General features: G+C 42.9%; 1 protein-coding gene across 1 annotated transcript; it reads left to right on the top strand.

Moving 5' to 3' along the window:
• The first annotated feature begins 223 nt into the window (after window positions 1–223).
• Window positions 224–16011, top strand: jmy (junction mediating and regulatory protein, p53 cofactor). Its single transcript, XM_079582957.1, has 10 exons — window positions 224–1528; window positions 7863–8036; window positions 11988–12138; window positions 12388–12557; window positions 13274–13439; window positions 13516–13706; window positions 13787–13873; window positions 14600–14686; window positions 14763–15249; window positions 15330–16011. Exons 1-10 carry the CDS (start codon window positions 653–655, stop codon window positions 15638–15640), a joined length of 2700 nt encoding a protein of 899 aa, XP_079439083.1. The 5' UTR covers window positions 224–652; the 3' UTR covers window positions 15641–16011.
• The last annotated feature ends 30 nt before the right edge of the window (window positions 16012–16041 follow it).

Raw genomic sequence — 16041 nt, 5'->3', positions numbered from 1 at the left:
ACATTTGTAGGACATTTAGATCCGCCACATAGAAACTCTGTGTTGTCAGATGCAAACCCTGCGCGCACATCAGTAAGTCATTAAAATATCGTGTGTGTGTTTTGTTTTTTAAATAAACGTGCTTCCAAGCGCAGTTTCCGCACAGAGCCTGAACGCCACACACTTGGGGGAAGGGTTAAGTCCCGCCCCGGATTTGACAACACGTACCTTGACTGCTTGTAAACAGAGGCTCACACGTGACTCCGAAAGGCGAGCGGCGGCGCAGCGCTTTGTTAGAGCGGACAAAGAGCGACGCGGACAGCCCCAAAGTGGTTTCAGGTGAACCGGGCGACCGGGGGCGATGACAGCCCGTGACACGCGCGCCAGGGAGCACTATATGCCTTTTTAATCGCGCTGTACGTGGAATAAATGTTGAACTCTTCGACGTCCGCGAGAGGAGACAGCCTCGTTTTTCATCCGCGCTCGGGCAGCAAACAAAGCTGGGACATCTTTGTTTCGTCAGCGTTTGTCACTGGACGGTTCACGCGCGCCAGCACCGCCGAGCTTTCGTCCGGGGCCTTCTGTGTTGTGCTAACATCAGTCCTTAGCCCGGGGATCCGAGGGGATTTGTGGCTAACGCTAATCTACGTGTCCCTTTTATTGGCTGGATGAAATGTCATTCACCATGGAGGATAACTTGGAGTCGGAGTGGGTGTCCGTCCGACCGAAAGTCTTTGATGAAAAGGAGAGACATAAGTTTGTTTTCATCGTGGCCTGGAATGACATCGAGGGAAAGTTTGCCATAACCTGTCACAACAGAACGGTGCAAAGGAGAAGCACTTTCCAGGACCCTCTGCTTGAATGCAGCCCCGTCGACTCGCTTCCTGCGCACGGCGCCTCCGTGGCAGAGAAACACAACAAAAATGGAGTCAAACCCAGCACCGATGAAGAGGCCAAAACGAGACCGCATTCCTTCCCAAAAGGCAGATCAACAAAAGGCGATTCGTGGGACAAGACGCCTCCCAAAGCCGCGCGCTCCAAAACAGCCGAGCACGTTTATCACAGCATGGGCTCCTGGGACATCGTGGTCGCCCCCAAATCGGTGGACATGGAAATCCTGGAGCCCGTGGAAATGCAGGGGTTGTTGTCGCCTGTGGGTGTCGAGCCGGAGGAGAGTGAAGCCTGCGGGCTCGAGGACTTCAGCTGGGCCGGTCTGTTCTCCTTCCAGGACCTGCGCGCTGCCCACCTCCAGCTGTGCGCCGTCAACTCGGACCTGGAGCCGTGTCTCCCGCTGTTCCCAGAGGAGCAGTTCGGCATTTGGGCCGTGGTGTTCGGAGCCCAAGCCCTGTCGCAGCGAGAGAGGGACGCCCTGTGCTACCAACTGCAGGTGTACCTGGGTCATGCCCTCGACACCTGCGGCTGGAAGATCCTGTCTCAGGTGCTTTTCTCGGAGAACGACGACGCGGAGGAGTACTACGAGAGCCTCAGTGAACTTCGGCAAAAAGGCTACGAGGATGCTCTGGAGAGGAACAAGACACGCATGCAGAAGGTATTTATGTGTGTCCTGCTTTGGCTTGTTTGTATGACTGTCCCACTTCAGGTTGTCCAGCCTTTGACCCTCCATCACATCCATGTTGAAGATTCATTGATTGTGGAAACATAATGTCTATTCTGACTGGTTTATGCAGCAGACACACGTTCTGTACTTACCTTTCGACTTAAGGCGAGACACTGCAGGTGAACAGGGAAAAAATGTATATTTACAGATATCAATTTGAAACGTTTGCTGTAAATCACTGGCATAAATGTGAGGAAAAAATGCATTGCAAGTTTTCTGTCACTTTATCTTTTCATATAAGAACAAGGTGTTTTATGCCTAAAATGCCCCAAATTTCCCATCTTTTTGCCGACGAAATCTGAATAATGGATAGAGCTACATTCAAATTTGTTGTTTCATTTTATTGATAAATGAGCTGCCAAGACTTTTTCAGAGGGGATTTTGGATTTCTTGTTTAGTTTTAAAATAAGCAGTTTTTTAGTGAAAAAATGTGTTAAAAAATTAATTTTCGCCTTATTTTTTGACATTCAAAACTCAAAAAAATGGGGCTAGGGATTAGATAAGAAAAAAACACCTCTGAAAAAATCTTCCAAATATTGTTCAGTCCAAGGCTGGAAAATTTGAAGTCTTTAGGTCCGACTGACGTGGACATAGTGTCGCCACAATGACAGAAAAATGTGTTTTGAGAAAAAGGCCCTTGAAATTGCATTGTCCCATATAAGCCTATGGGGGAACATTGAATCAGCGCAATATTTAAACATGTTATTGTGAAGATTTGGCATATTTTCTGTTTCCGGGTGAAAGCTTGTATGTTCAGAGACCAATTTGGCCCAAAACCTGAAAACTGAAAAAAATAAGTTTTGCCTGTAGTGTCTCCCCTTAAATACTATAAATGTGTGCTATGAGGATAAACACTTAGTCTCTGTATGGTCACTCCTGAGAAAACAAACAACAAATGTGTTTTAAAGTTGAAACCTTTAGACTATTATAGGCCACAGCAGCTCTTTCTCCTCCTCTTCCTTTGTCCCCCCCTGTGATCTACCATCTGTTGCTGCACAGTGCACACTCACATGGCTGTAATATGATCCTCTCAGGCCAGACATCACATGGCAGTTGGCTGAACACATGGAGGGAGTTCCGCGGAAAACGCCACAGAACAATTAAAGGTGGAGTTGGTTGTTTCCGCAGCTGTTTTTCGAGATTCTGTTTATCTTGAAAACATCAGCTTTCAAACGGTTGCTTCCAGTGAAACGCAAGGCCACGCGTAGCTGCTTTAGTGCTATTCAATATGTGTCATTTCCTTTTTCAAATGTTTAAACAAAATCTGCCATCACCGGACGAGGACTGGGCAGTCATTTTCAGGAATATTTAGATAACGGACAACTAGATCATTCAGATATCGGTAAGAAATAATATGTAGTGGAGGCATTTTGAGCAGTGAAATAAAGCTTTTTTTAATAAACAACAAGCCATGTAGGATTTCTGGTTCCTCGTGTTGTTCCTGCTCCTGCATCATTATCACCAACTCTTAACTTAGTTTAGAGCAATGTTAATTTTGACAACATATTTTATTTTAGTTTTAGTCTTTTGACTAAAATGTAACTTAATTTTAGTCGAGATTTAGTCAAAAAAAACTTTTCAATTTTAGTCTAGTCAAGTTTAGTCAACTAAAATTGCATGTCAATGTAGTCGACTAAATTTAAGACGAATTTAGTCGACTTTGCATTGATGATATTCATTATAATCATATTTCTTCTTGTTCCTCTGCTTCATGGAGCTGCTCCACATGAACAAAACTCAGAGCTGCTCCTTTAACAGAGAATTTACATGATCTGAGGCTCTTTCAGACGCTCAATAGACGTTTGGATGATTTTAGTCTCTCCTTTTCATTTTTATTTAGTCTTATTTTAGTCGACTAAAATATCTGGACATTTTAGTCATAGTTTTAGTCTCATGAGAAACTTTTAATTTAGTTTTAGTCCAATTTTAGTCGTCAAAAATATCACTTTGACTAAAATTAAGACTAAATATTTTAGTCGACGAAATTAACACTGGTTTAGAGCGATGATGAGGCTTATTGGAAAATAATTGACTAGCTGTCAGGATGTAATCTGTTATTAGCTGTTTTGTTTTTTTTAGACGATGATTAGCTAACTTTGTTTCTTTCACGCCAAGTACCTCCTCAGGTAAGATTTAAAAATGTTTCCGGTTTAGTGGAAGTGTCTCTATGTGCATCTATAAATGTGACTTTCGGTACTCATCAGGCTTATGTAGAAACATGAGGAGCTATTGAAGGTCTGGAGAGGAGACCCTAGCTTTAGTGGTCTGGATTAGTGACTGTGCTAATTAGATACAATGCAAAGTCTAATCTTCTCATGTATTAGCATTGTCCAGCCTTTTGAAGCTGTGTTACAGAATATACTCTGTGACGACCGTGTTTTATTATGTATTCATTCCTGAAAGAGTGAAAGGTTTTCCGTTTTAAGTCTTTGCATTTTACCGGTGTCTGCTCGAAGAGTGTTTTTCAAATGGCATCTATGCAGACACTTTAATTGAAAAGCACCAGAATAGCTAAGAGTGCAGACAAACTGGAAGACTTGATGACAGGGCTGCACAAACCGTACTACAGCATTCCTTATCATTCTGCAGACCTCGCTCGATATAAACTATAAAGCGGTAAGTGTTGCACAATATGTGGGGTTCTTTTAATTAAAGACCCTGTAAATGTTTTCAAATAAAAAGCGAGAGCTAGTTAAAGGATCAGGTCATACTGAAATAAGTTCTTATCTGAGCTTAGATGAGTTGATGTGTAACTGTCTGGTCTTTGTGCGTGCGCTCAGTCACGCAAAAAGACCAAAGATGTTGTTAGCATTTAGCCTCTCCTCTATGGGGCCAAACAGGGATGAAGTTAAAAGCGACCAAGCTCTTCTACATTTTTCATACTTAAATACGGTTACATGAGTACTTACACGATCCAAGTCTAGTCACACAGAATTAAACATGTCGATTTTCTAAGTGGATAAAAAGGGTGCTATATTGTAAGGCGTAATAACACCTTAGGAGCACTTCTGCATCTGCGCAGAGAATTGACTGAATGACTGAGCGCATGCACAAAGACAGGCACACATCAACTCGTCTAAGCTCAGGTAAGAACATATCTCGGTGTGGACAAACAGGGGCCTGTTCCTTCAAGAAGTCAAGTCCTAACTTTCACACCTTCCTGCGGCAGAGCAGCAAATGCTCACAAGTAGGGAGAGTGGGGTGGGTTGGGCCACATAAGACATTTCTTAGCTTTAAGTTATGTAAGAAAGTAAGTGCTTTATTTGTCATTGTATAAGCGTACAACGACATAGTGTTCAGGTGTTAGTCCTGAGCTGCTGTGACTGAGCCGCACCGCCTCTGCGGGCCAACTTGACCCGCATGTTTTTGGAGGTCAGGGAAATCGTAGCACCTGAAGGAAACCTGGCTGGCTGCCTTCAGTCTCCTCTGATCCTCTGAAACGGTGCAGCGCTACCTTTGTCCCTGTTTCAGAGCGTGGTGTCCTGCACTGGTCAGCTCCACCTCCTGTGCAGCTCCCTCTGCTCCACGACAGTCTTTCACCATCTTCTGGGAAGAGCTTAGCAGTTAATCTGTTTTGTTCTCCAGTCAACGTCCATTAGCCAGAACAATAGAAGGCAATGCATGTGTGGCTTAGCTGTCTCGCCCGGATACCTCCTTGTTTGTCCCTTTTTTGTTTCCTGTAGCTCCTCTTGTGACGCCTCCTCTGTGCTGCAGGTGTGAAGGCTCTTGGTGCCTCTTCAGTGTCTCAGAAGAAGACATTTTTAGGTCTCAAATAGGTTTAGCTGATAAGCTAGCTGTTTACTTTTAAAAAGCTGTTTTCTTCAGGACCATTATGACTCTCTGCAATAAAAAAAAATACACAGATCCCCACAAAAACACGGCAAAGCTGTACAAAAGTATCCAGTAAAACAATGTGGAACACAGAAACCACAAATGCAGTTCGCAGAAGGCCAAGGCTTTCAACATCTTGGCCCGACACTAAGTACGAACACTCTCCAGAACCATGAGTAAAGAAGAACTCTAACCTAAGAGGCTTTAATAGTCAACAGAAACTGAATACATTAAAATTATTGCAAAGACCAAGTGGAGGGTTGGGTCACTATTCTGAAGGATTGACAAACTAATATTTATCTATGACCGGATGATATCTTATAGAATTATTATTGTTAATTTGGTAAAAGTTAGAATATTGAAACATGAAACATAGAAAACTATATCTTTTGAAACAAAACCCAGTAAACCGTAGTGTTGGTCATTACTGAACTTGACTTACCGAAGTTGATAACCACTAAGATCTACAGGAAACGTATCAGATCTGTCTGTACGTCCGATAAAGGGGAGCTCAGCATGGAAACAACGGTCTCTGGATTAATGACTCTGGTTCTAATAAGATCTAGGTTTGCAAACAAAACAGAAGATCCACAATAACAGACCATCCAGCACTTCTTCAGTCACTCTTCGTTTGGGACTTTACCAGAATATGTCATGGACGCCTCCACAGTCAGACATTTTAGATTTTTCCACCTACAGCCAAAAACCACCTGACATTTAGTCAATGATCAAGAACCTAATTAGTGGTTAGATTATACATATTAATTCTGGAAATTAAAGTTTAAGTTCTGCAGTGTTAAAGCTGACTCGCCGACCACCAAAAGTTTACAAAAGTTGGTATGTTCTTGTTCTGTTGCTCTGGTTTACTCACATTTCAAGCAGCTGCCATTTAGCATTCATGAACAGTTAGTGACACCGCACTCTGTGACCATGAGCTCTCAGTTTAGCCTGATCTCTCTTTTTAGCTCTAAAGCAGTGGTTCTCAACCTTTTGGAGCCGCGACCCCCAGAAAAACACAAGACTGTTTCATTAAGGCCAAACCAATGTCACACAGAAGTTATTTACCCGCAGTGCGGATCATTCACAAGGTTGGTTCCCTAGAACAGTGGTCCTCAACCTTTTGGAGCTGCGACCCCCATTATAACAGGTAAAGGGATTCGTCACCCCCCGCACGGGTCACACCGTGAGAAATAGGAACATTAACCTACATAATTCTTAAAAACCAACGAAAAAAAACAATTGGCTGAAATAAAATTCATCAAATTATACAGACAAATAATGGCCCTCTGGTAAAATAGCAAACACATGCTACAATAAAACATTAGATTATATGATAATGAAAATATGTATATTTTATCTAAATGATCTGATCTGGGGCGACCCCCCAAATTTGTCTTGCCCCCCTTGGGGGTCCCGACCCCCAGGCTGAGAACCACTGCTGTAAAGCACTGAGCGACCCACTGCTCCCCATGACCCAACCCTCCCCACTCTCCTCCACTATCCTGCACAAGGGTAATTGTTTTAGCATGTGCTTCTAGATTATTGTGTTGTTTGCTACATCACAAAAACAAGTAAGTCAAGACAAACATGCCAGTGTTCCTAATGCTCAACGAGACATTTTTGCTGTGAGTTATTAAAATAAAGCATTTTAATGCAGCCAAACATATTTGTTGCTTGACCTGCTTAGCTTAACTAATGATGTGTTGCACTGAACAAACTAAAGCCTAAATGTTTAACATAGAGGTCCAGCAAACTAGCTCAGTGGATTACTGTAGTTGGCCAAAGCAGGAATCAGATGGTTCAGGTCAGGGGTTTTCCTGGAGACTGTCCGGGCAGGATTTGGGATGTGGTGGTTACCATGGAGACGTGGTCCAAGGTAAACAGAAGGAGCAGTGTTCGAGCTGAATTGTGCAGTGTCTGCCCAGCCCAGACCCTCAGCAGGGCTTTAGAAAACCAACCTGAAGTTCATCTACCGGTAATAACAGCCCCATTCACGTCTTTTGCCTCAAGCAATGTCGCGTGTTTCATTGCTTTACATTCAACTTTGCATGTGCATATTTCAGCATTAATTGGAAGAGGCATACTGTACTGTGTGTAGTCTGTAGTCAGTAGGTCAGTGTTACTACGACATGAAACATGGGCATAATCTGTGGTCATACAATAGATGTGTTGATTGTTTCTATCACAAGAACAGCATTCCGTTTGTAACTACTTAGAATTGGAAACATATTATTAAAATCATACTTACTGACATCCCACACGGCCAATTAAGTCTTGTCTTAGTCTTTGTTTTAACACGTCATTCTTTTTTGTTTTCAGAACATTTACATTGTGCAGACAATTCTTGAGTCACCAGTTGATCTGTAAACATGGCTGTTGGAACCTAGTGGAAATAATCTAATGAATAATTGCTCTGTTATTGTGCTTCTTGCAGGTTTTGGAAAAGCACAAAGCAATGAACAGCATGGTGGAGCTGTTACAAGTCTATCCTGAAGAGGATGAAGCCTACAGTGAGCTGTTGGAGGCGACCACTCAGCTTTACCACTACCTGCTCCAGCCTTTCAGAGACATGAGGGAAGTGGCAATGCTGCGAAGACAACAGATAAAGGTGACACTCGAACACATCTCTACTACTGCACTGTAGTAACAGTCAGTAAAGGCAGAGCTTTAGTTTGGCCTTAACTATGACTTTGTATCTGGGGGCAGTGGAGGGCAGAAGATCAGTCAGAGGGGCTCTTTGTCCCCGACCAGAGCAGCTTAACAAGCAGCACCAGTATTACTACTGCAACTGCTAACCCACTTACATTCTGCACACCAGACACAACCGTAACACAGTGATTCACCTCCTGACTTCCACTTGTCTGATCTGTATGTTCAGATTCTTTGTAGCTGAATATAGACGGGGCCACTCAAACATTTGTATGTTTAAAATGTTTTTTTAATATAATTCCAGCTTTATTCTACAAGGTAGTAGAGAACTGACAATGAAGGAGATGGATAATAGATGCTAACTACAGTTGAGTCTAGTACTAGTATAGAACTACTACTGTGTCATATATTCCATTTACAGGGACTAGATGCACTGATGCTTTAGTCCAGAAAAAGGACCATCTGTCACTGTTGTATCTATAAACTACATAACACACGGTTTGCTGATCCAGCATTACTCGCTTACCGTTGGTTATCAGGGAGTGTACTGTGTAGTGTTTTAAGTCTGAATACTTTTATGTTTTAGACAAATTCTCAAAAACATGCATACTATGCTCCTGAGGTGAAACTCAGCACATTACTACTATAGAGTCATCCAGGGCTGCAAGGTTTATCGATATCAAATTGCAATCGAGGTTTTGACTGCTGCAATAACCTAATCTGAAGACACTGAGGGTTTTTTTTCCTTCTGTTTCTGGCATTTGAGTGATGGATGTTCACCAATCAGAAATGTGGAGCCTCTTATCTCAGGTTCAGCTGCAACAGATTAAAGTTTGTCTGAGTTTCCATAAAGAAGATTCTAAAGTGTTAAGATAGACGCTTTGTGATTCCATCCCAGACTTGTTTTAGTCACGTGGCTGTCCCCCAGGGGTACTCGATGTCGAGGAAACTCCTCCAGAAGAGGGCGCTGTCCACATAAAGCCAAATACTTTTGAAAGTAGATCATTGTGTATTGTTCTAATGTGGGGCAATTTGAGCAAGAATGTTGTTATTTGACAGTATAAAAGAAACACGATTCCCTTCACTTGTCACTTTAACGTTTTTTTGTGAAAATCATGCAGCCCTAGTGTCATGATCCTGCCACCTGCTCTTTGCCGAGTCGAAAACAAAGTATGCAAATGAATGCTTTATAGCAAAGGCAGTTGCCGTGCCTCTCACTGGAAGTCAGAGGTGAGGTGAAAAAGGCAGCGGCCCAGTTTTAGTGGCTTGCTAATTACTGCTTGGCTGGTTTTACCTGCAGGTGTGAATAAACACGTTTTCAGAAACACAATATAAAAAAAACCTGTATCTGTATGTTACTAAAAAGTAAAGTGTTCACTTGATGGATGTGTCATAGAAACGCACTGAGCAGGTGAACAGTGAAACATGACCCATCTTTATGCAAACTTTCTACCGGCTCTCAAATAGTTGAGCTGTTTGTTGGACGGTAACTGACAGGACAGATGACGGGACAAGAACAAAGGGAGTTCAGTTTTTCCCTGAACGGCACTGTATTGTGAGCTGGTCCTCGTTGCACATGGGTGTCACAGTGCTGGTGTCCTGTTTCCTGCCAGGTCAGAGGGCAGACATGAATTAGAAATGTGGTTTCCTTTTCTGGGATAATGTTAAAGCTAAGCTCCAGTTACTGTTTCACACTATTATAATACAGCATGTGTGGTGGTGTGCTGCCAGACCTCTTTTTTTTTTTAAAGCTTTACCCTAATCTTCTGTCATTATTATCGGACGAGCCGTCATGTATAGAAATGTTATGGACTAACTCAAACGATTGTCCTATTTGTAACACTTCTGAGATTCTAGACATCTGTGCTGTGTCGCTAAACAGCTACTGATAACCCTTTCTCTTTTTGTGGTTAGTGGGAATGTAGTGCTCTGAGCAGTAATAATGATAGGCATGGTGGTGCTTCACAGCTAGAAGGTCCCGGGTTCAATCCCCGGCTGGAGAAGGCCTTTCTGTGTGGATGCATACTGTATGATCTCCCCTTGTCTGCGTTGGTTTCTTTCTTCTTAAAACATGTACAATAGGCTATAATGAATGAGAGCGCGTGTGTGAGTGGGTGGTGATGTTTAGAGGGACTGATGGCGCAGATTGACAGCTTCACGTCCATCACTCGCCTCAGTGAATGAATAATGACTACAGTGTGGCGCTTTGAGAAACTGTGTTACACTTGTTACCCACTGTTACCGTGGGTAACAGTGGGTTCATCCTTTGGCCCACTGCCTGTTTTAGTAGTGGCTGCTCCATGGATTTATTGCAGCATATCCCACTGGGCCAAAATTATTATTATAGTAGCAATATAGATAAATAGTAGATATGGCTACATGAACTTCAAATTGATACAGTTATACACACAACAACAGTATGAACATAACATTCTAGTTTATTTTAAATTTATTCACTTTTTTTATTTTTTCTCGAAGCTGGACATGTATTCAGCTTTGCATAAGGTGGTTGATGAGGCATTTTACTTACTGTTATATAAATGTACCAATTATAAATCACTGACCTACAGCTTCAGCTGCTGCTGCTTTACTCTTGTCCTTCTCAGACCAAACTGAAGCGTTTACATAGTAATTGTTGCATTACATTTTCACATTGGTTTACAGTCCCCTAAAGTGTGATGTCATCTCTCCTCCCACAACTGTCCCGCCCAAACTCCTGCCTACTCTGGTCCTCACGTGCAGCTGGACCACACACCACACTGATGAAAAACAAACTTACTGACTGAACCAAGTTCTCTGAGGTTTGTTTGTGAATATTTTCTTAAAAACACGCATCTGGGTCAAATGGATATACTCATGGTTCTATGAACTTCACAAAGTTGTAATGGCAACATAATAGGCTGCCAACATAGAAGGGGCCACGTTTGGCTCATGTCAGTTTGCTTTGAATGGTGTGATGAATGGTTTATTTTAAAGCAGGTGTTTTCTGTTCCTTTATTGTCATTGACAGTTAATCAAACAATGAAATAATGAATTAGCAACTCGCTGTTGCCAGGACAAGAGTGAAACAAGACAATATTTACAAGACCAAGGGAAATACAGATGATGTCACAAAGGGAGGCAGTTCATGTAAAAAGTTAGCACACTCGTATAGCTGTTGGGAAAATGCTGTTTTTCATTCTTGAATGGCACAACTTTCATTGCCCCTGAGGGCAACAGATGGAACAGTTCCTGGGAGGGATAGGAATTGTCAGACAAACTTCCTGGCTCTGCTGAGGTGGCGTGATGAGGCTATGTCTTTTAGAGAGCAGGGAGGAGTCTTTCTCACAGTCATTTTCTCAGCCACCTTCATGACTCAATGCAGAATGTTTTTACTCTGGAAAGCTGATAACCGTCCTTACATTTCATGAGAGATGACCTCAGTGGTATGTGAACAGTCCTCTCCCCGTCGAGAAAACTCACTCACACACACTACTCATCATCAGACCAGTCAGTCACTTTTATCTTGTTGACATCACTACAAGTTTAATGTGCAACAGTTCAGTCTAGTTAAGGCTGCTGCTCACAGTTCAGAACACTGTTCTGTCCTCTTTCTTCTATCTAATAAACCCTACAGGCCAAACATTTCTTACATACACTATTACACCACTGTAAAGTCCAGCAGGGTCCAGATGTTCACAGTCACTGAGGGAACATTGGTGCAGTATGATATTTGCGTATAATTCAGCCCCTCAGCAGCGCTTGTGTGTTAAGTCTTACATTTGACTAGAAGAGCACGAGCGGTACCTTGTTATTTTAGTTACTCTCCCACGATATACCTTTGGCCTCACTAGATATTGTTGCATTGTTGTATGAAGTAAAAAGAGAAAGAATGAAATATTGACCCTTGACCTTGTGGCCCTTCCCCCAGATATCACTTGAAACGGAGCGCCTGGGCCCTCGCCGCGTGGAGAGCCTCAGGAAGGAGGATGAGGAGTGGCAGAAAAAGGCTCATGCTGCTGTCATGTCAATTCAGGACCTGACTGTCAAGTTTTTTGAAACCACAACTCGGGCCCAGAAAGGTAAACATAAATAATGGCATTTCCTCACATTCTCCAACTGCTTTGACCTTTGAAACGCCTTTCGTGAGTGTTTGTGCAGAACAAATCTTTGTCTTTCTGTTTGCATGTGCATGGGTTTGCATGAATGAAAATAAAATCTGTGCTCTACAATTAGTCAATGCTTTCAAGCTCAACTGGTTTACTTGGAGGCATTGTTTCAAACAGCTGTAGTCTCACATAAGTGTTGTTGTTTATGCTGTTTGTTTGCAGCTTTATATGAGCGGATGAAAGCTGATCAGAAGAAGTTTGGAAAATCAGCATGGGCCGCAGCAGTGGATCGCATGGAGCGCCTGCAGTACGCCGTGTCCAGAGAGACTCTTCAGCTGATGAGGGCCAAGGAGATCTGCTTGGAACAAAGGAAACACGGCTTGAAAGAGGAGGTAAACGATTAATGAGTTGATTGCAGTTCCCTTGCAGAAATCATAACATTTAAGATCGTTGCAGCACTTTTCAAACACTCTCCCTGAGATCAGAAGGCCAGCTCCAGCTGTGGTGCCTAAACGAGACACCAGAGGAGACGAGGCCTTCACTAGAGTCAGTCCTGAGCTGGGGAGCACTCGGTTTGAAGTCTCGTCTTTAGACCCACTTTTATTTCAATATTTTTAGCACCTTGTGAGTTAGGAAGTCCTCTGTGTCTTTTATCGTTCTGATATATTTTAAATTATCATTATTTTTTCTATTTATTTCTTTTGATCAATTTCTTTGTATTTATTATCTTATGTTCTAATTTTTTTAAATTGCTTTTAGCCCATCTAAAAGAAAACCTTAGCATATAAACAGCGCAGTTGATTTTTATGTGTGAGCAAGGGATAAGAGATGAGCTCATTGGCCAGGCGTCATTTATCAATTATAAACTTCCAGGACTAAAACAGTGGAAACTAATTTAGTGAACTCCAACTTATAAAGCAAGATCTATCAAACTACTGTAGATGTATGTAGATGCTGGAGTATTAAGCAGTTCAGAGTTTGACAAGATGACGATGAATGAACAATGTTGATCTGAAGTAACGAAGATGTGGACTGCGTTTATTGACTGCAATGGTCATTGTTTACACTGAGTAAGTGTTTTACATGCTCTACATGCTTTGCTTCCTAGATGCAGAGTCTGTGCGGTGGAGAAGATGCTATGTTGCGTGTAGATGAGTTGGAGACATTGTACTATGAGCTGCAGTTGCAGCTCTATGATATCCAGTCTGAGGTTCTGCGCTGTGAGGAGCTGCTGCTCACTGCGCAGCTGCAGAGTCTGCGCAGACAGATGACTGGTGAGGAGGCTTCATTGTTAGGGTTAGGGTCCCAAATATTGAGGATCTTTGAAAATGCTGCTCTCTGTTTTACCAGACCGTCAGGATGAGGTGGTGTATTATGATGCTTTTGAGAGTCCCGATGCCATGAAGAGTGTTGATGATCCTGCAACTCCCCCGCCCCCTCTCAGAGAAGAAGAACTGTGTGTCCTACAACAGAAAACAAGGCAGCTCGAAGCTCGCAGAGGCCGTATTACTGCAAAGAAGGTCTACCTCAAAAATAAAAAGGTTAGTTTGGACAACAGAGTAAAACACACATTGTTTGACTAACAAGCTGTGACAATCTCTAATACTTTTAATTTCTAAAGGACATTTGCATAGCCAATCACAAACAGAAGTCACAGCAAAGACAAGTTAGCCCTGATGAGAGCAGTCAAGAGTCGGCACTTCATCAGGTAAGAACCACATGTTTATGAGTCCAAGCAGTCTGCGTCATATTGTCTTTGTCCTGAAGTTCCAATGGACATGCTTCAGTGGTTACAATTATTGAAATGAAGCAGAAACTAATATATTTAAAAATAGTATTCCATTGTATTGATATACAGCATGATATTTTGAAATTAATTGTTCATGCGAGTTTCTGGCCTCCATAAAGTCCGTCCTCAGACACACACACCAACACTGTTCCAGCCTCAGCGTCGTGGGTTTAAGTCAGGGCTCTACAACCTTTAACATCCAAAGAGCTATTTCCAACCATTTCACACCAAATAAAACTCTCAAAGAGCCGCAATAGTTTTAACGTTCAAACTGACTAATATTATTGTTGATCTGTTTAGAAGAATACAAATATATTCACAAGATGTATTGAGCACATATACGCAGAGAACACGGTGTGTGACTTGAAGGAATGACAGCGGCGCTGAGCCAGAAGTGATCGTAGTTTCCAATATGCCCTATTTCACAACAGATAGTTTTTCTCCAGGTTTGGGCATTCACTCGTGGCTACGCCAGTGGGACAATGAGCCACTACAAAGAGGCCGACCCCTGGTTTAAGTCCTGGCTCTAACAATTTGCTGAATGTCTCTCCCTGCTCTTGACCCTGTACTGTCCTATCCAATAAAGCCTCCGGGCTGCGATTCCTTTAAAAAATAAAAAATAAAAACTCACATGTTTTGTTTCAGAGAGATACTGAAGATGAAGTACAGTCTAGCGCTCTGGTGAGGCAGGAGAGACAGCTCACACTTGACAGACTTCGCAGCCTCAGACAGGTGGAATTCTCTGCTAAAAAATGTAATAGTTTCCGACTTGTTTCAGTTTTGGTGACATTCTTATTTTTGTCATTAGCGCTATCCTGGTCAGGTGACTCTGAAGTCTAGCCGACTGCGTATGGGCCTCAATCAAAGGAGGAGAGGTCAGGAGCCTGTTATGCAGGTCGCCAGCGTGCAGACTGATGCCGATGTCCGGTCAGAACTTCCTGCTGCTCTTGTACCAGAGACCTGTGGTCATGCGTCTTTACCCCCAGCCCCCACAGTGGTGGTTGCTTCCCCTACGTTCTTCTCTTTACCACCTCTCTCTTCACCTCCTTCTTTGGGCCTCCTGCCGCCTCCTCCTCCACCTCCACCTCCTCCGCCACCTACAGATGAGCAGCTGCAGGAAGTCCCTAAGGAAAAGGCCTCTGACAGTCTCGTGCTGCAGAAGCGCAGTGACTCTGAATGTCCCTCACTCTCACTAGCTCCCTTTTCACCCCGTTTCTTTGATAGCAGCCAGCTGTTGACAGCAAGGAAAAAACTGAGGAAGACTTCATCACTGGACTCATCACAATGGAGAAGAGGTCAGCATGACATACATCTGTCAAATGTGTATGTTCTAAAAGTGCCAGAATAAAACACGGCATGTTTTTCTCATTTACAGCAAGCTCCCCCATGGATGAAGTGCTGGCTTCACTGAAGAGGGGCAGTTTTCACCTGAGAAAGGCTGAGCTCCGGGTCTTGGCCCCTGACCCAGATGTTGACAGCGACAATATTCTGGCCCAGATCAGGCAAGGAGTCCGGCTGAGAAAGGTGAGAGCACGCCCCGAGCAGCAGCGCCATGGAAAGAGCTTCTCCCATTCGACTGACGCCCTCACACGAAGCATCCACGAAGCACTGAGGAGAATTAAGGAGGCCTCGCCGGAGTCTGAGTCTGAAGACGAAGGCCTTCCTTGCACTGATTGGGAAAACTAGTTTACTAGACCAGCTTTACGCAGCTGCACGGGTAGATGGTCACAGAGAACAAACCTAAGACTGCTCTGAAGTAACATTGGTACACATTCAATATAAGCAGTACATTCTTGTAAACTACTACAGGATAATACTTTTATACTGCTGAATATATGAGAAAATGTACCACTACAGTATAAGATGATATTGACTTTCTTGACCAATACAACTTTGAACCTCTCATTCCGTAAGTCCTCTGTACTTAGGCTTGCTGTAATGGGTTTGTTTAGGTAGTAAATTGTGCTCTTCCCCCAGGTAACAACCATTGTAATATAATCATATGTACTGTAAGCATACTGTAATGTTGTGGTATAATATCTACCACCGTCAAACATAAAATTCACTTTTTTTAAACAGTTGCTTTT

Source organism: Gobius niger (assembly GCF_951799975.1).
Source record: "Gobius niger genome assembly, chromosome: 2".
Classification (NCBI taxonomy): Eukaryota; Metazoa; Chordata; class Actinopteri; order Gobiiformes; family Gobiidae; genus Gobius; species Gobius niger.
Note: the sequence above shows the minus strand (reverse complement) of the source record. Positions and strands in the feature narration are given on the sequence as shown.